The sequence below is a fragment of the Pieris napi genome, chromosome 21, assembly GCF_905475465.1.
Source record: "Pieris napi chromosome 21, ilPieNapi1.2, whole genome shotgun sequence".
Taxonomy (NCBI): Eukaryota; Metazoa; Arthropoda; class Insecta; order Lepidoptera; family Pieridae; genus Pieris; species Pieris napi.
In genome coordinates, this window is record NC_062254.1 from 2,687,662 (window position 1) to 2,707,355 (window position 19,694).

The 19,694-nt window shown below is 33.7% G+C and overlaps 1 protein-coding gene across 3 annotated transcripts in view; it reads right to left on the reverse strand.

The window, feature by feature from the left end:
* Nucleotides 1-19,694, reverse strand: part of LOC125060195 (5'-3' exoribonuclease 1) — a 40,019-nt gene that overhangs the window by 16,320 nt on the left and 4,005 nt on the right. For all 3 annotated transcript variants that reach the window (XM_047664965.1, XM_047664966.1, XM_047664964.1), the window contains exons 8-23: nt 19,206-19,310; nt 17,558-17,612; nt 15,709-15,790; nt 14,903-15,095; nt 13,855-14,028; nt 13,636-13,747; nt 12,934-13,109; nt 11,703-11,872; nt 10,073-10,213; nt 9,385-9,452; nt 8,360-8,574; nt 7,789-7,918; nt 4,781-4,908; nt 4,051-4,232; nt 2,642-2,837; nt 1,668-1,859 (exon numbers count right to left, since the gene is read on the reverse strand). In XM_047664965.1, the coding sequence (XP_047520921.1) occupies nt 1,668-1,859; nt 2,642-2,837; nt 4,051-4,232; nt 4,781-4,908; nt 7,789-7,918; nt 8,360-8,574; nt 9,385-9,452; nt 10,073-10,213; nt 11,703-11,872; nt 12,934-13,109; nt 13,636-13,747; nt 13,855-14,028; nt 14,903-15,095; nt 15,709-15,790; nt 17,558-17,612; nt 19,206-19,310 (2,319 nt within the window). The remainder of the gene's footprint in view (nt 1-1,667; nt 1,860-2,641; nt 2,838-4,050; nt 4,233-4,780; nt 4,909-7,788; nt 7,919-8,359; nt 8,575-9,384; nt 9,453-10,072; nt 10,214-11,702; nt 11,873-12,933; nt 13,110-13,635; nt 13,748-13,854; nt 14,029-14,902; nt 15,096-15,708; nt 15,791-17,557; nt 17,613-19,205; nt 19,311-19,694) is intronic.

Here is a 19,694-nt window from a genome sequence, read left to right on the forward strand (position 1 = left end):
ATTGAAAAAAAATTAAAAAATTTACTACATGCAAATTATTAGAATTTTTTTTTTTTTAATTATTAATTAAACATACTCTGGACTGAAATTTGCTAGGCAACCCATATGGATTATATTTATTGACATATTAAATTAAATATAAAATACGTTTCATTAAATAAGCATCTCGGTGAAGGTCGTTGTATATCGGGATCTTATACTATACAGCATACAAAAATACATACAACCTTTAATTGTCACCCCTCGACGATCAACCCCTATTTTTTTATTATAGTAGAAAGTTATTTCTATTGAACTAAAAAAATGTTTCCTAGAAATAGTAGTAATAGGGTGTTTTTTCGATATTAATTCAAAATAAGGTGAAAAAATAAATATTTTTAATCAAATAAATTACAGTGTATTTGAGACATAGAAAGGTTCACCAAATTTCGTTAAAAAAAAATTTTTTGTAAAAGATAAAAATAAAAACCAATAACTTGGTTTTTTGAATTTTTCACATAAATTTTTAGGTTATGTGAAAAATGTTTGAATACAAAAGTTTTAGATCTTTTTATTACCTACAACTTTGCCATTTAACTTTCTTGGATAGGACTTTTAGTTTTGCCGGAAATCGAGATAAACCGTTTTTTACCCTTAAAACTCCCCCCCCCCTACACCTTCCCGACCTCAGATCGCCCGTAAATTATTTTTCCTTTAATTTTTATAATATTTTCCTCCTTTTCCAATAGGTTTCATCCTACTATTATTTTTTTAGGTTTCAAAAATATATATATATATATAATATTTCAGCAACACGTTTGAGTTTAATTCATCATATCTATGTATTATTTCTCTTCATAAATTTTGACGATAAAGTGGACACAAAAAGACTTTTTCTATAGGATTAATAGCTGACCCGGCAAACGTTGTTTTGGCATGTATGTATATTATTTCTAGGGAACATTTTTTTAGTTTAATAAAAATAGGGGTTGAATGTAGGGGGGTGATAATTGATAGTTGTTTGTATTTTTTAATGGCACAATATAAAAAAAATATAAAAAATATTTCGTCCAAAAAATAAAAATAAAATGTTAGGGGTGGACAACTTAGGGGTATGAAACATTGATAGTAGACGATTCTCAGACCTACTGAATATGCATATAAAATGTTATAAAAATCGGTCAAGCCGTTTCGGAGTATGGTAACTAAGATTGTGACACGAGAATTCATCTATCTATATATATATAATGAAAATGGTCTTCGTTTAAGGCTCAATCACGCCTAAACCACTGATTGTATCGACATGAAACTACCACCGTTCGATGCGAAATTTTTCCTAGATGGTTTATGGCTATTTATTTATTAATATTATAATAATTCCAACGTTCCTTCATTTTTTTATTGCTGTTTTACTTTTATGAAAATTTATCCATACGGACTTCACCGCGGAAACATTCGGGGAGGCTTCCTAGAACCTCTAAACGTCAACATCTGTTAAAAACTCGATTTTCGAAATATTTCAATTTTCTTAGCGGGAAGTTAAAAAGAAGAATAATAAAAATATGAAAAAAAATAAAATAATGAAACATAAAATTTATCTTAATTCGTCCAGCAAAGCGGGCGCGAAACGGCTAGTATATAAGAAAAAAAAAAAGAAACTAAAAATTTTAGAATCAAAATATACAAACCTGATAAGTCGGTTGAGCGTTCATTTTATCTGATAACCGCACAGTATTGCCATCAGTTGGTTGATAAATCGCCGTCACTGTGCCTTTAGCCCCAAGCGGCACGGTTATATTACGGGCAACACATACTATGCGGTCGTACATTTTGTAGTCAGCATGTGAATCCGGCGCAATGTTGCCCTCGTGTAATTCCGGCTTTAAATAATTAATATATTACCTACACGTTATAGTGAAATATAGTTTTTCTGCCTTGCAACACTAAAATCTCATCAGCCCTATCGACACTTAAATTATTATTTTAAGCGTTACAAAAATGATGTAATACACTAGGCATATGGTTATGGTCACTTAAAATAGTAAAAATCAATCTGGCTCGAAGGACGATTTTCGTTTGGATACACAACTAAGTGTAACGTAACAGTACTAGCCGAGATAGGCATAGGATAGTTTTACATAGACTCTTGAATTCTGCTTTTGTTAAACTAAGTTTTATTAATTTGTTATTAAAACCTAAAAAGCCAACCCTTTTATGACCACAAATAGTAGTTTAACCTAGCCAAAGCTTGGCTGGATTTTTGTTTATATGGGAAATAAACACTTACTCGTACGGAGAACGTAAAAATCGTAAGGAAAATGTAATTTCTAAAATGGACAAGGGAAGATAAGGCCGAATGCCTACGAGCCCATAAAAGAGAAATCAAAGAATCAGATGCAATCAGGATGACATGATACAAAGTATTAACATTCTATATGTACTACGGCTCGCCTATGTGCTAGTTTTTTAGTTTAGGTAATTGTTATTTTTTATTAATTTTTAGTTTTTATATTGTGTTTGTTTGTTTTAATTTTTTCCTTTAATAGATTACTTTTTAATATTATTGATGTGAATGTGTAAGTGTGTTAAATTTGTGTTTTATTGTATTTTTCTAAGGCATACACATTGTGTTAGAACGTATAAATAAACATCTTTAACTCACCTTATACAACACATTCCATTTGACACTCAAATTGACAGATTTTTGACTTTTGATCTCTTTCAGCTGTTCCTCTAAATTCTTCCAAATAGCCTTCATCTCCTCTGGCTCTAGGGCTTCGGAACCACACTGTCTGCGCGCTGCACCGATATGGGGTTGCGTTTTCAGCCATTTTTGGACTTCTTGAGGTTTACTTTGACTAATAACATAACAACGCCCTTAGTTTATATAATATGTAAACTGTTTTAACTGGATTTGGGGTTGCCTGTTGGTTGGAGCCTTTGCCTTTTGAGTTGACTTACAGCAATCATGGGCAAATCTTAATATATATAAATTACGTATCACGTTGTTTGTCCGCTATGCACTCCTACACTACTGAACCGATTTCAATCAAATTTGCACACCGTGTGCGGTTTGATCTAACTTAAAAGATAGGATAGCTTACATCTCAATTTATACCCGCAATATTATTTTATTGCAAATTATTTGATAGTCACAATTCTAACAGATGGCGCTGTGTTGAAAGTACCAACGTTTCACATAAGCTACAATTTAATGGCATAACCACCAAGAAAGCATGGTGGTCCCCATGACTGGTGTTCTCCTAGCGTTTCCCTTGAATAGTTTACTACTATGTAATATAACATAAACCTTATCCATAGCAACGCGTGGCTGGTCTGCTATAGATTATATCTTATAAATGACCTTATTAAACTGTTTTTAAGTGACTTCAAAAAGAAGAGGTTATTTGTTTAACCAGTTTGAATATAATATTTTTGGAATTGGATAATTTTGGGTAGGACTCCAAGCACGTGTGCCAAACTTCGTAAATGTATGTGTGTAGATTAAATTTCTCAAAACTAAAAGTCATATAGAGACGCTTAAAACTTTATAGTATTGCCTTTTATTGACAAACCTATAACACATTTAAAGAAAATACTTTTTTACCGGATTGAAGTTATGTATTATAAATTTACAATTATTTTACATAATTTTAAATATAACCGACGTTTCGCGTGCTTACAGCGTGCGTGGTCACGGTGACTGAAGACAAAAGGTGTTTAATGTCAATAAGTATAACAGCTGTAGAAAAAGTTGCATTATCTGTATTTATTTCCCCGGAGTTGGTATCGACTAAAAGATGGAGAGTTTTGGAAATGGCTCACGGTGTCCTCTATTTTCGCGGATTATGTAAAATAATTGTAAATATACATAACATAACTTCAATCCGGTAAAAAAGTGTTTTCTTTTAAACCTTTTTTTAAAATTAAATCAGATACTGAAGGAACAGATCGTCAATGTTTTAATACTTATGCTTTTTTTTCTAGTTGACAGAAAATTAATTCCTTTTTTTAACTATTCCATTTAAAACATTTAGCTATGATTATATTTAGACTAGAAATATCACATACCCCACCGCATCAGGCCACAAATCGCCTTCAAAGAATACATCCCGGTTCATTGTATAGGCGAGTTTGTCGAACAATTCTGGATATTCCCTCGCATAACTTTTCACCAACTCGACACAGCGTTCCGAATATGTCCACGAGTTTGTCACTTTACACCGGCGGGTGTAACCTGATACTTCTTGGTTCTAGAAAGAAGAAATGTATTAATTTAACATAATTAAGATACCCATTTTTCCAAAAAAAATAAACAAATTAACCCGTGATATTACTAAGGGAGCGTTCAAGTATTACGTAAAGCAATTTTTGGAGATTATTGACCCCCCCCCCCATGTAACTCGCCGTAACGTTTTTCAGTACCCAAGTACAGTAGGTACTGTACCCAAGTATAGTAAAACGTTTCGTGACCACCTAGTGACTCTTTAGTTACTATTATGTGGTGTAAGTAGAAAAAAATATTAACAGTAAATCCCTGCCCCGCATCGTAACGTTTCACAAAAGGACCCCCCCCCCTCCCAAAATACGTTACGTAATACTTGAACGCTCCCTAAGTCAACTTACATATTGAATAAAAAAATAAGTCTACTATTGTTTTTCATTTAATTTAATATATTATATATTTTCACTCTTGAAAAACGTCTTCGGGACAAAACAGCTACAGCACAGTACATAATAAATTACGAACTTAAAATGCTTTAAATAGAAACAGAATAAACAAATAGATTAAAAAAAATACCTTTTTATTAAACTTGAGATTGAGCCCAATATTGATCTTGGACTGTGTCTCAGTTGGCAAGTCATTCCTTACTCCCGATATCACCAGAATCGATCCTGTTATGCGCGAGAGCATTTGCGCAGATATACCTGAATAGCAAAAAAATAAAACTATACTATGCAAGATTTACTTCAATTTAAATATTTCGTGTCATGCATACGTCAACTGCGTAAGCTATATGCGTAAATTTGAGAATTTTATTATTTATTGATTTTTTAAATGTATTTTAAAAATTTATTGTTAATAATATTGATGTTTAATGCAAAAAACTTAAATTGAAATAAAAATCACGTGACTATAAACGCGCCATCAATGATCGATCACCATGTTGTAACGTCATAATGTTAAAGCAATTTAACAGTACAGCGTTTACGGCTATTAATTTTAATAATTAATATTAATTTCAAAAACCCAATTACTGTTAATTTTTGAGAAATTAAATATTTTTTGCAGTTGGCCTAGTGGCTTCAACCGGACAATCAGGACTGAACCCACTAGAACAAGAAACACTCAAGAATATTTTTTCGGTTCAACACACTGAAAAATCTAAGAATATCCAAGAACAATATAATACATCGAATTAAAACCAATGTCGAAAAGTTACCAACAGTACCAGGGATAAAAAGAAATGACTACATAATAACTGGAAGAATAAGAGATATGATAAATGAAAGAACTGAACTAAAAAATAAACCAAATAAGTCGGAAATTGAAAAAAAAGCGTCTTAAGCATCTGTATGGAAAAATTAGAAAAAATATAAAAAGAAATAAAGAATATTATCAACTCAAAATATTAGAAGAAGAAATAGATAAAAGGCGATCAGTTAAACGAGGAAACAAACGGATAAATAATACAAAACAATGGGTACAAACACTAAAAAGTCACACAAATGCAACAATAACAAACAGAGATAATATATTGAATATAGCGACTAATTTCTACAAAGAACTGTATAGTTTGCAAAATAAACCACTAGATGTTGGTAATAATGACATATTACAATGTTATAAAAATGAAGAGATCCCTTTGCTACTGGAAAGTGAAATCAGGCATGCCATAATGAAACTTAAATCTGCAAAAAGCCCAGGAGATGACAACATAACTAATGGTATAATTAAAGCAATAGTAGAACCTCTAACATCACCTCTCACCGAACTGTTCAATGAAATTATAAAACACGAAAAAATACCTAAGCAATGGGAAACATCTGTAATAACATTACTATATAAAAAGGGAGACCCAATGAACATCAATAATTATCGACCTATAAGTTTATTGCAATCTACTTACAAACTTTTTACAAATATCATCCTTATCAGAATGAAGAAGGAGCTGGAGTTCCAAGAGACAACCAAGAGAACAAGCTGGTTTTAGAAGTAAATATTCAACGCTAGATCATATATTCACACTTAGACAAGTCATTGAAAAATACATGGAGTATAAAAAGACAGTGTATATAGCCTATGTAGACTACTCCAAAGCCTTTGACACAATCTTACATAACAAACTCTGGTTAGCTCTACGGGAACAAGGAATACAAAATAAATATGTTAACTTACTAGAAAAGATATACCAAAGAAGTAAAGCCACAGTCAAGTTGGAGAAGAAAGGCAACATGTTTCAACTGAAAAGGGGTGTTCGGCAGGGCGACCCCGTGTCGCCTAATCTATTCACCGCACTTCTAGAATTTATCTTCAGAAAGCTGGATTGGTCACGGTTGGGAGTAAATATCAATGGCGAAAATTTAAGCCATCTTCGGTTCGCAGATGACATTGTTTTAATAACTGAAAAGCATGAAGACTTACAATACATGCTTCAATCCCTAGAAGACACAAGTAGAGAGTGTGGACTGGAAATGAACCCTGAAAAAACATGCATAATGACAAATGGCATAAAATACAGTATAACCGTCAACAGTAGAAATATAGAATATGTTGACCAGTATGTCTACCTTGGTCAAAATATATCATTTAAAAGCCATTATATAGAGGAGGTAGAGAGAAGAATTAAAAAATCCTGGAGTTCATATCGGTCACACAAGCACATTTTCAAGTCTCAAATGAGTTTATCACTGAAGAAAAAAGTGATGGACTCTGTTGTGACACCTACACTACTGTACGGCTGCCAATCGTGGCCTATCACAGCTGAAATAATAAAGAAAATCCAAACATTTCAACGATCAGCCGAAAGGAGCATGTTAGGCTTGAATCTTAGGGACAGAATTCAATGTACAACAGTACGAAAGAAAACAAAAATAATAGATGCAGCTAAAATGGTGTGCCGCCTGAAATGGCGTTGGGCGGGGCACACAGCAAGAAAGTGCGACAACCGATGGAGCGAGAGAATGCTGCACTGGTACCCGCGCGACGCGCGCCAGCCACAGGGGCGCCCGCGACGGCGCTGGGCGGATGACATCGCCGCCGTCGCCGGGGTCTCCTGGCCGCGCCTGGCCCACGACAGACACGAGTGGAAACGGATGGAGGAGGCCTACGTCCAACTGTGGACAAACCAAAAGCTGACAAGCAAATGATTATTCCTAAATGTTAAAGTGTATTTTACGTAATGTTAAAAGTTAATTTTTCAATTCAAAATCAATGAAAGTTCTAATCTATTATAGTTAAGTTTTGGAAATAAAGGCTATTATTATTATTATTATTATAGTGGCTTCAATTTGCGACTCTCATCCCTGAGTTTGTTCCATCCCCGACTGTGCACCAATGGACTCCTATCTATGTGCTTGAAGAAGGAAAATCAGCTTGCCTTAATCCCAAAAAATCGACGGCATGTGTCAGGCACAGGAGGCTTATCAACCATTTGCATTAGATTGACAAATGTTCATGAAACAGATATCTGAGTCCTAGACCTAAAATTTTCACTTAATTTTTATTTATTTTTTTCTTTCCACTGAAATATTGCGTAGAATAATTCGAGACTGTTTAAGAAATTGAATTTTAGTTAATATACATACCACAAGCAGCAGCGGCGTGATTAGCGGATCGATAAGCGCAAGCGGCGGCTTGAGCCCGTGGTACGGGTTCTTTGGCCTCTCGTACGCACACCTTTATACGCCCGCTACGGGCCGCGTCCGCATTTACCACCTGGACGAATTTCAAAGTATTTTACAATTTTAGTCCCGATGTAGGTGAATCCGTGGATTTCAATAATTAAGTTTTTATGAAAATCAAATTGTTATATTGTAATGAGAACAAAGGTCTTGAAACATAATTTTATTATAATTAATTAATGAGATATAAATAACCTTTGAGTGATTGATGGATTAGACTTGTTAATGTTGACGTACATCTAGTGAGAAAACTACTTGCTATTTTAACTAAGACCTAAGTACCTTAAAACCTGTAGGAATTTAAACACAAACCATCAACTTTATATGTCTAAAAGCACTTTAAAGAACTCTTTCATCTCTTTCTCTCAAATTGTATTTACGTCCCAATAAAAGGAGACAGAGTACTTTAGTTAAACCGCTTAAATTAGATATTGTTAGAGTGTTTTCGTCGTTTTTAAATTAAAAAGTTTATTACCGTTGCAAGACATCCATAGTACTGTCCCTGCGTCAACAGGAACACGGTATCTCCCGTGGGATAGGCCTCCGTCGGAGTAAGATATTTAGCTGGAGGCTTCAGCTCTGATGCCTTGGCATTAGCCACTATAGCCTGAAAGGCGTACCCACAGGGGGTATCGCACCACTCCTCTTCCATAGCCATGCGGACATTGTCTTGAATTACGTATTTATAACCTTAAATTTATAAGTCAATATTTATTTATTATTTATTAGCTGTTCCCTTCCACGCTTCGCTGTGGCACAATGTGATTAAATGGTTGAGAAATGAGAAACAAAACAAACAAAACATTTCATATAAGTTTAATTTTGCAATACTTGTGGAAAAAAATAAAAAAATAATGAAAAAATAAAAAAGAAATGATAAAAACAATATCATGCTAAAATTTCAGCTCAATCAGTGCAGAACTTTTTGAGTTTTTGAAGCGTACAGAAACCAACATAACATATTTATGTACATATACAGGGTGGCCAAAAAGTCGTGGATCAAACGCAAATAGGGGATAGATGAGGTCATCAGCGGCAAAAAATTTATATCGTATCACTTAATATTATCTTGAATACACTCAATAAACAACTATAAATAGTATGTCTAACGCAAGAACTCATCAGTACCAATCTAGTGGATATTATGAGAAAGATACAGGATGTAGATTTTTTCGAATTTTAAGAAGAATTAGTAAAAAAAAGTCAATTTTCATATAAAAACCAAAATAAATCATAACTCTGCAGGGGTTGACCTTAGAGACCTCCCGTAGAACAATTTTTTGCCGCTGATGACCTCATCTATCCCCTATTTGCGTTTGATCCACGACTTTTTGGCCACCCTGTATATATTATTACGCTCTGCACAATATACAATTTTTAATATGACAAGCACTTATAGCCAAACATAACATTTTGGATATATGAGTTTCATATCCCCAAAATGGAGCAAGGGGCAGAAATTCCATGTTTAATTTTATGGAAATGGAACAGTATACATACCTTTTAAGTTTTTGGCATGCACGATCACATTGACGTCACCAAGTTCAATGCCTAGACGATTCATATTACTGAAATAAAACTTTTTCTTTCAGTACAAGTATATTCTTTGGTAAATATGGGATGAGATTCAAGTCGAGGATTAGGTAAGTATGACATCCGTTTGTCATAGCCTGTCCGTTTTTGACATACAGAAGTTTTGACATTGCGAATACAATAATTGTATAAATTCATATTATATTTTTTTGCTAAATAAAGATTACTACGGATTTTATACTTAATTATTTTATTTAAAAATTCTTTAATCTTTTTTTTAACACGACGCTTTATAGCGTGTCCTGTCTGAAATACACAAATCACTTAAAAATAAGCTGTAACAATCTGGACCGAAAAAACAATAAACACATGACCTATATGTAAACCATTAAACACATTAAAAAATTCATCATAATCGTTCCAGCCGTATCGAAGTTTAATTACACACGCACTGAAGATTTCTATATAAATATAATCAAACAATTTGTACCGTTTTAATTAAAGCATTCTGTCTCTTTTCATCACAGCGTAAACACAATTAAATAGAAAGAGACTTTAGTTTTTTTAACACTCGCTGAAGAAATCTTGTTTTTTATATTTTTATTCTACTAACGCCGTCAATAGTTCTACTAGCGTCTAGAAAAACAATACTTACTGTTCAATAATAGTAGAACGTTCAGAGATCCATTGTTTGTGAAGGTTTCCCGTATTGTTTTCCGTCGAGTAATGAAGACCTATTGAAGTTTGTTGGTCGTTGTGATGCAGACGAACTTTCTCGTTTGATACTGATATAACTCTGAAATAATAATTATTAAAAACTAGCTGGCCTGGCGAACATCGTACCGCCTAACAGTCGATTCCTTTTTTTTTTTTTATACTTATTCTGCTATTCGAGACACCGGTCTAGCTAGTAAGATAAAAAAAGAAAGTTGATAAGACAACAAATACATTATGTCAAAAAATTAAAATTTACCATCCCGGAACCACTCCACTAACACTTGACCTTTATGATATGGTATTAAAGTTCAATTGACTTTTAAGTATTATTACGAATATTTTATATGGGAATATAGAAAAGTGTTGTTTTTAGACTTTTTCATTCAATTTTTTTAATTTTTCTCTCCGTAAGAACCATCCTCGTACTTCAAGGCATATTATAAAAAAAGAATCAGACAAATCGGTCAAGCCGTTTTCATGTTATGTCGTGACAACGGAAAACGGGTTTCATTTTTATATATATAGATGTATTACTATAACAAAACAATGGCGCTACCACCTTTTTAGGTCTGGGCCTCTGATTTCTGTGATTGTTCCATTATCATTTAACAATCTAATAGGCTATCCTACTGTGCTTGACACATGGCGTCGAGATTTGGGTCTAAGACAAACCGGTTTCCTCACGATGTTTTTCTTCACCGAGCGAATGTTAAATGTGCACATAGAAAGAAAGTCCATTGGTGCACAGCCGGGGATGTAAATATAGAAAGCTATAAGTTATTAAGTGTTTTTTATTTTATTTTATCATATTCCGATGGAATCAAGTCACAATCTCGTTTTGAGCAATACCAGACCCTTCAAGACAAGTATGTAGTTGATATGATATTGACAGGAATTTTTACGCTGTTGGCTTCATAAATAAATATCAAAGAATGTATTTATCTATACTAATATTATAAAGAGGAAAGGTTTGATTTTTTGTTTGTTTGAAATGAATAGGCTCCGAAACTACTGAACCGATTTCAAAAATTCTTTCACCGTTGGCAAGCTACACTATTCCCGAGTGACATAGGCTATGTTTCATTTTCAAAAATATCAAGGATGCTTACTAAAACTTGAATAATCTAACCCAAGGTGTAAAAAAATAAACAAAAAACTTCCTTCAATCGTGTGCGCTGCGAAATTAATGATAGAACAAAATAATGTATTACAATTTTTTAGGTCACATCACTATCTATATAAATTGTCGCGACAGCATGTCTCTATCTTTTATAGTTACGTCACAATAAGCGTCCTTTTATTAATTTTTATAAAAATACCACCGCTAGAAAAGGCTCTTTATTCGTACCTAGCTATTGATCCTTATCAAAATAAATACCAACGTTTCACATAAGCTACAATTTAATGGCATAACCACCAAAAAAGCATGGTGGATTGGTGTTCTCCTGCAACTCTTGAATAGTTTACTACTATGAATATAACAAAAATCTTAGCCACAGCAACGCTTGCCGAGTCTACTAGTGTAACAATATTAAAAGAGTTTGTTTATGACAAAAAAAATCTCTTACTTGGCTCTTGTAAGATGCGGCCAGCCGACCCAAATGATCTTCCCCAGTAACCCAAGAGCCAATTCCTGTATAGGTGGGTTTGTATCTTCTTCGGGTAACACTTGCACTATCATGTTCTCATTGCGCGAAGGCTGGTCGAATACTTTGACCTTGCATTTTCTTAATTGTGTCTACAATAAAACATGTTTTCAGCACTTTCGTAAGCGTAAACTCTTTATAATTTCATTTTTTATACGTACTTGAAGTCAACTTTCTAAAACCTTAAAAGACTGTTTGATATAGTCTGTAGACAATGTAATTTAATTTGAGTTGGCAACACTACCTTTCAAGATGAATAATATTTTTGTGAAATATCGTGTTATGTTGTTCCACTAATTAAACTAACAATAAAAATAACAATAAAGACTTATTTTGACTTCCCAATACGTGGGTAGCACTGAAAATGTTTAGAACTGGCCAGTTAGAAACATTGCTAATGAAAACTTTTTTGAATTTCAATTTTAGAACTCTTTGGTAACCTTATGTAGTACATTGCATTCATTGTCATTTGTTTTTGTGAATTAGCGGAAAATCTTAAACTCTTCGGAACGGAGATAATTCGAAAAACAATAAAAGTATTGGCAACTTTCTACATTAAGCCGTTTTTCATTTTCTAAAAATTTTCAGTGTTACCTAGGTATAATGTTTTTTTGGGTGGTGGGTTCAAGTGTCCCAGTTACACCGCTACCACAAGCTACCACAAGGATTATGAGTACGATTGCGGCCTACTCTTTCTATACTCCAAGGGGCAAACGGCACTCTCAATGCCAGAGGGTTTGCGAGTGTGTTGTCGGCTTTTTAAGAATGGGTTAAACAAAATTTAACAGCGTAAATATAATATGATTTTTTTTAAAGCATACTTTAGCTTCCGTTTCACCTTCACGCTATCACACAACACAGCCGAATCAGTTCTTACTTAGTTAAAAGTATTCAATGATTTTTATGGCAATAGTTTTCAATTTAGCTAGTTTCAAGTAAAATGATTTTTTTTATTTTTTTTTTTGTAAATGTTTAAACCTTTTTTATATATTATGTATTCCATCATTGGCCATATCTTTAGTAAAAATGTTTTTTTATATATAATTTGTTAGCTGTAGGTTTACAAAATAAATTACCTTAAAAGCTACGTTAGTAGAATAATAATATGTACAATGCAACAAATATAATAATTAATAAAGAAAAATAATCGAACCTGATACTTCAAGTGGCGCATCGTAGGGAATCCGGGGAACAAGAGATCCCTCTGCGCATTTGGCAACATTCCTCTTTTTAGGTTCTCTTCGCTCACTTCCAGTTCTGTCCGGAATATTGCCTGTTCTATTGCATGACATGATATCGGTGGGAAAAAGTCAGGCGCTTGCGCTGTACCTGTATATGTTAATAAACATTATAATAACTTCAACTTATATATCAATTAAGCTACTAATTTAATGTCCGAAAAGAGTATCTATATGTTGAGGTCGCTGCAGTGTAAAATAACCTTTTTGTGTTGGCAACACTGTTACGTCATGATAGTAACACAGATTGATCTTAATACTTAATGTGTCGCTTAAAATGACGATAACAAATAAGAATTATTAGCATAACTGCCCCGGGTTTTCTTTCAGCACAGATTATAAAGATGACTAATCAATTTGTAATGAGTTACCAATAACGCGTAATTCAATCCCCGCCCCGCATCGTAACGTTTTACAAAAGGACCCCCCCTCCCCAAAATACGTTACGTAATACTTGAACGCTCCCTAAGTGAACAAATGAAAAAAGTGTGTTTATGCTGGCAACCCTGACATATCACTGTTTTGTATCTATGATAAAGATTCTCTCAAAATAAAACTACGTTGTCTAAAACCAATTTCGTTATTTTTCATTTAAATCATCAATATATATAACTCACCTACAGGTGTAGAACTCCAGTTATATACGAGCATAGGTCCGTGCATATTACGCTTAAGCTCTTCTTCCGTCAAACGCTGATAACAGGGCGACATTGCTGATAAGAGATTGACCTGAAAATATTTTTTTTAAATAACCCGAGATTAAACAAAAACAAAAATGTATTTCGAATTTTATTAATTTCGTTTTTTATTAGTCCCATACCTAACTAATACATTACCTCGTCTATAAATGGTATCAAGACAACAGCCTCCCAATCGTTCTTCTTTCCATTCAGATCTGTTTCGAAGTGTATTGGGTAGTAATGTACAATAGGTGAATCCTCATCCGTCATCAGGTCATGGAATGGAGTCGGTAGGAGATGCTTACTTGCTGCGGGTAATACTGCTAATAGCTGGGAATTATCAGTTGCTATTAGATGCGTAAGTACTGAGTATGCTACGGTCGTTAACCGTGTACTCGGCCGAGTTATTCACTCGTTCACGTGTATAGCATAAACGTTCAATGTTACTAAATCACAACATAGATTACAGTAATCTAAGTTTTTAGTAACCAATCAAATAAACTGCTTTAAAGAAAAGTTGAAGAAAAACAAAGGACCAAAATTGTTCCCTAAGTTTCGTTGATTACACTAAAGCTTTCGACACGTTATCTCACAAAAGCATGACGCTAGGCCACACGAAATAATTGAATCACACAAAATATATTCAAAGCGAAAAATCCATCTATATATTTTTAGTCGGTTAAAAATAAAAAAATATTTTATTTTTCTATAGAATAGGAGTCTCATCTGATGTTAAGTGATACGCCGCTTAAGGACCTATCTGGTCGCCAAACTCATCATTTCTTGAAGTTAGAATGGAAAAAATATATGGTGGAGTTGAGTAGTTTATGTATCCAGTTTGAAAGATCGATACACGATTTAAATAACTTCGCTCGTTAGAAAAAAAAACCAACCATAGCCAATTTTTGACACTTTGAATTAATTTTATGACGAATATGTATACAGGTAATGATTTTTAAATGTACACGATATATTTTATCGCAAGCCAAGTAATCCTTTTCAGAAAAAAAATTTATAAAATTACATTAATTTAATGTTTTACATAACTAATTGCTATTACGGGCCGGCGCGCCTCAGTGATCTAACTCTCCACTGCGCCCCGCAGTCCACCCCGAGACACTGACACAGCAATTCGTGCTGAGATAGGGCCATAACACTAAGCCAGTCGAACGGAACAATGCCACTTTATGTTTTAAAAAGTTACCTGTTCAAATGGTTTGAACGGATCGCCCAACTCAAACTCAATTTTCAAATCCTTGAACCCCTTAATATCTGATATATATGGTGCGTAGTGGTGCGGATAATACCAGCACCAGGAAGGACACCCTTTATAGTAATAGAATAAGTTCCATTGTATCGCACGCACGTAGCCTTCGGCTTGGTCCGCTAGTACTTCCCTAAAAGTCATTGAGAATAATTAAATTTACACATCCACCCACATCCCAGAGGATGCTTCTTAGATGAAGGTTAACATTGTGAGGTAACCGGCCTATATCAGACACAGAAGGCTGATCACCTGTCAATGAAATAAAATAAAAGAAAGGTATGCTATTTGGGGCCAAGACTATATTGGGTTGTAGCGCCACTAGGTTATTATTTAGCCCTACTTTTTATAGAACAGGGGAAAACCGTCAGGAGGCTCACCTGATGTTAAGTGATATGCCCATGGACACTCTGCCAGACGGTTCGCGAGTGCGTTGCCGGCTTTTTAAGAATGGGTACGCTCTTTTCTTGACCTTAATTATATCAGACATTAAATATGCGTGGTTACCCATATTACACTACTTTGATGACACTTGCCATGACTTTAATAGGAATATACCAAATATTTAATTTAAAAAAAAAGGATCCCGATAGAAGTTTTGTTTCAGAGAAATTTGTTTATAAATTTACGTACACGTACAAATTTAGCATTAAACTTGGTTAATAGATTATTAAATTCCAACAAAATTACACACAAACTGATAACCTTTATTATTGAAAGAAAAAACGAAAGAATAAAGTACTTACTCAGTAACTTTAGAATAATCCAATTTGTTCATATAATAGTCCTTTTTGTGTAATATGAACTCCATTTCAATGGTTGCCTCCTCTGACGAAATTAATATATTTACATACAAAACTTTATACAAAAAGCTATGAATAAGTGTAATTAATGCACAGCATTCAATGAGTTTAATGTACAAGCCTGAGGTAGTTCGTACACCAATGGATTTTCGTACGCATGGATGTACGCAATTATCACTCGTACGTCGAAGGTAAACAGTGTGATGAAACTGGCAAGTCTGTTCATCTAACAACGATGTCTATTAATGAAAAGGCAGATCACCTACTGGTCTATAGTAATATTATAACGAGGAAAAATTTGATTTTTTTGTTTGTTTGAAATGAATAGGCTCCGAAACTACTGGACCGATTGAAATTCTTTCACCGTTGGCAAGCTACACTATTCCTGAGTAACATAGGCTATGTTTCATTTTCATAAAAATTGGGGATGCTTACTAAAACTTGAATAATCTAACCCAAGGTGTAAAAAAATAAACAAAAAACTTCCTTCAATCGCGTGCGCTGCGAAAACTATTAATGATAGAACAAAATTATGTATTTCAATTTTTCAGGACACATCAATCACTATAAAAAATGTCGCAACAGCATGTCTCTATCTTTTATAATTACGTCATAATAAGCGTCCTTTTATTAAAATTTTTTATTAAAATACCACCGCTAGAAAAGGCTCTTTATTCGTACCAAGGTATTGATCCTTATCAAAATAAATACGAACGTTTCACATAAGCTACAATTTAATGGCATAACCACCAAAAAAGCATGGTGGATTGGTGTTCTCCTGCCGTTTCTCTTGAAAAGTTTATTACTATGTAATATAACAAAAGTCATAGCCACAGCAACGCTTGGCCGAGTCTACTAGTATAATATAGTATTATAAATTAAAGGTTGTAGCACCTCTGAATAATATGCTTATAGAATCGTTATTTCTAAAAAAAATTACATTACGTAATTTAAATACCGAAGAATAATCTCTTTGCACCTATAAACAGTTTCACAGCACAAAAAAAGAAAAGATAAAATAATAATAAATAGAAGTAATTTAAACACACAAATCAATCATTTATTGTTAGTCAAAGCACGCCAAACGTCTTAAAGGTGTGTGGTTTCTCTATTCGACGCAAGCGGACCTTAATAATGATTATTACATACAATTAAAATGTTTGTTTTTAAAACTTAATATAGTTGTTACAAAGTTCAGACGCTAGTCCCATTTTATATATTACTAGCAGACAGGCCAAGCATTGCTGTGTGGCTAAGGTTTTAGTTATATTACATAGTAGTAACCTATTCAAGGGAAACGGTAGGAGAAAACGTCATGGGGACCACCATGCTTTTTTGGTGGTAATGCCATTAAATTGTAGCTTATTTGAAACGTTGGTACTTTCAACACAGCGCCATCTGTTAGAATTGTGACTATCACATAATAAACAAATATTTGCAATAAAATAATATTGCGGGTATAAATTGAGATTTAAGCTATCCTATCTTTTAAGTTGGATCAAACTACACATGGTGTGCAAATTTGATTGAAATCGGTTCGGTAGTTTAGGAGTCCACAGCGGACAAACAACGTGACACGTAATTTATATATATTAAGAAGATAATCATGAATTTTAAAAACTAAAACTAATACAAGAAAAATCAAACTAATAAATTCAGTAACACTCTAAGTCTGCGTACGAATGTTTTTGCGAATACGTGTGTGTGCGTAATAAACACGTATGTGTGACTGAGTTAGTTTTTGCATAAGGCAACTCGTTTGAGTTTAATAAAAACTTAAATTAAAATTTACCGTCACTAGTTTCTTCATATTCATCATCATCATCAACTGCGACGTCGTCCATGAACTAAAAATGATATTTTATTGAGACTTAGAACACTTTTAAAAGTTTAACCAGAGATAGCCTTTATCGTGAGAACCAGCTTCACAATGTGCTGTATCTGTGTATAAAATATATATTACTGAACAAGCACTCTAAGCCGAGACTAGGAACCGATAGTAAAGCTTGTATAGGTCGGTTAACTAAAGCTGGCGCGTTCACAGTACTCACACTAATGCAATTTCACTATACAGTATGTTTAAAAATATGACTTTTTTGCCAAGCTATCTATTTTAGTCTACTCTGGTTTTAGTAAAGTTGGGTGGGTTGTAAATAAATAAAAATGTGTCAAATACATATAAATATTAGGTGCATACGAGGGTGGATCCAAAACTTCTAAGCCTGACCAAGAACGTAAAAGAGTAGTTTTTGTAAATATTTTTTCATTTTTCAACATAAGCTCCATCTAGCTCAACACACTTCACTTTTACTTCACTAACTATTATTTCAATACTCCTCTTAGAAACCCCAGTCGCATCTGATGTCAAATTAAATATAACATTTTTTCATTAAACTGTTTTTATTAAGATGCTTAAAATAATTAAAAACATTGTGCACCATTTCACGAGATTGCCCTGGTAATGTTTGAAAAAAGATCAACATGTATAAAATAATAATAATATCAAACAGTAAAGATCAACATAAACAGTAGCAAAAGAAAAACAATAACTGTCTCTTTTATACTCATAAGCTTGACCGAGCGCGAGAGAGACGGACAGTCTTTTCGTGATGTATTTGTGATTGTATTTCAGTTTGACATCACGTCTCGCGCTTATTCACAGACACTACACAAGCACAAAGTGTAAATGTGTTGAAGCCGCCAGCTTTAGATAACATACCTATACAGTACCCGGCCATTTATAAGTCGCATCGTGCTTTAGAAAGAGATACTCGGCTAGCTTCGGCTTCGTATAGCGCCGTCTCTGTCACCCTTGTCAACCAATTTAACTGTAGAAGTCTGATCACCTAATTTGTCCTCAAATATATCCATTATATTATATTTGTCCATTTTTCTAGCAGGATGGGCCAATCTTGCTCAATGACAAAAAGATTAACCGTTTTTTAAACGCGGTCTAACATGTAGTCTGTTACTATCATGGTCCATAATTCTATGACCGTATTTGGCCTACTTAGCGCAAAATATTAACTTCAATTCTTTCAGATTAAAGGCAATTTTAATATTCGATTAGCATAAGGGAAGTTATTCGAACTTATACAATAATCTCCAATAATCTCCAAAAATTGCGTGACGTATCACGTAATACTTGAACGTTCCCTTAGTGTGAGTGCATGTTAGTCCTAAGGTCTAAACAGTGGTAAGTGGAAAAAACTAGTACACAACAAGAACGTCCCCCCCACGTGTCGTCCCCTCTGAAGTGTTATTGGACACAAATGTTACATACACTTTAAGGGAAAAAGGTCAGCTACAAATATATAATTATTAGACAATTTATAAAGAAAACTATCAAAATTCTGTCAAACCATAATGACGTAACAGTGTTGTCAACATAAAATGGGTGCCGCACAGACTATATGAAAAGTACTTATACTTATAATTACCATTTCCTGTGTAGCATTGATGAGAGCTTGTAATTCATCATCTGGTTTGTTTGCCTTTATATCGTCTATGTTTACGTTGAACGTATCATCATTGTTCGGTTTGTACTGGAATAACGGTATAAATAAACATTTAATGTAAATATATAGAACAATCAGTAATACTGAAACTGAACGAAAACTCCAGATTTAATTCTGTAGAATTCTAACATTTAATAAATGTTACTACTAAAAATGTTTTCCACCGAAAAAGGGACAAATATGACCCATATATTTCAATATTCCGAACCATATATCGAATTAACTTTAATTACTTTATTGTATTCTTTAGCTGGCATCACTGCCTACCAATTCCAGGTTTAGTAAACCTTTAAAATAAAAATGTTATCTTTACTTGTGCGTGTTTTACAGTTTCTGATGACAAGGGACGTAATTATCAGTCGCCGAAAAACCACTTTTAATGTTGATCACCGCAGATAATAAAATGGATAC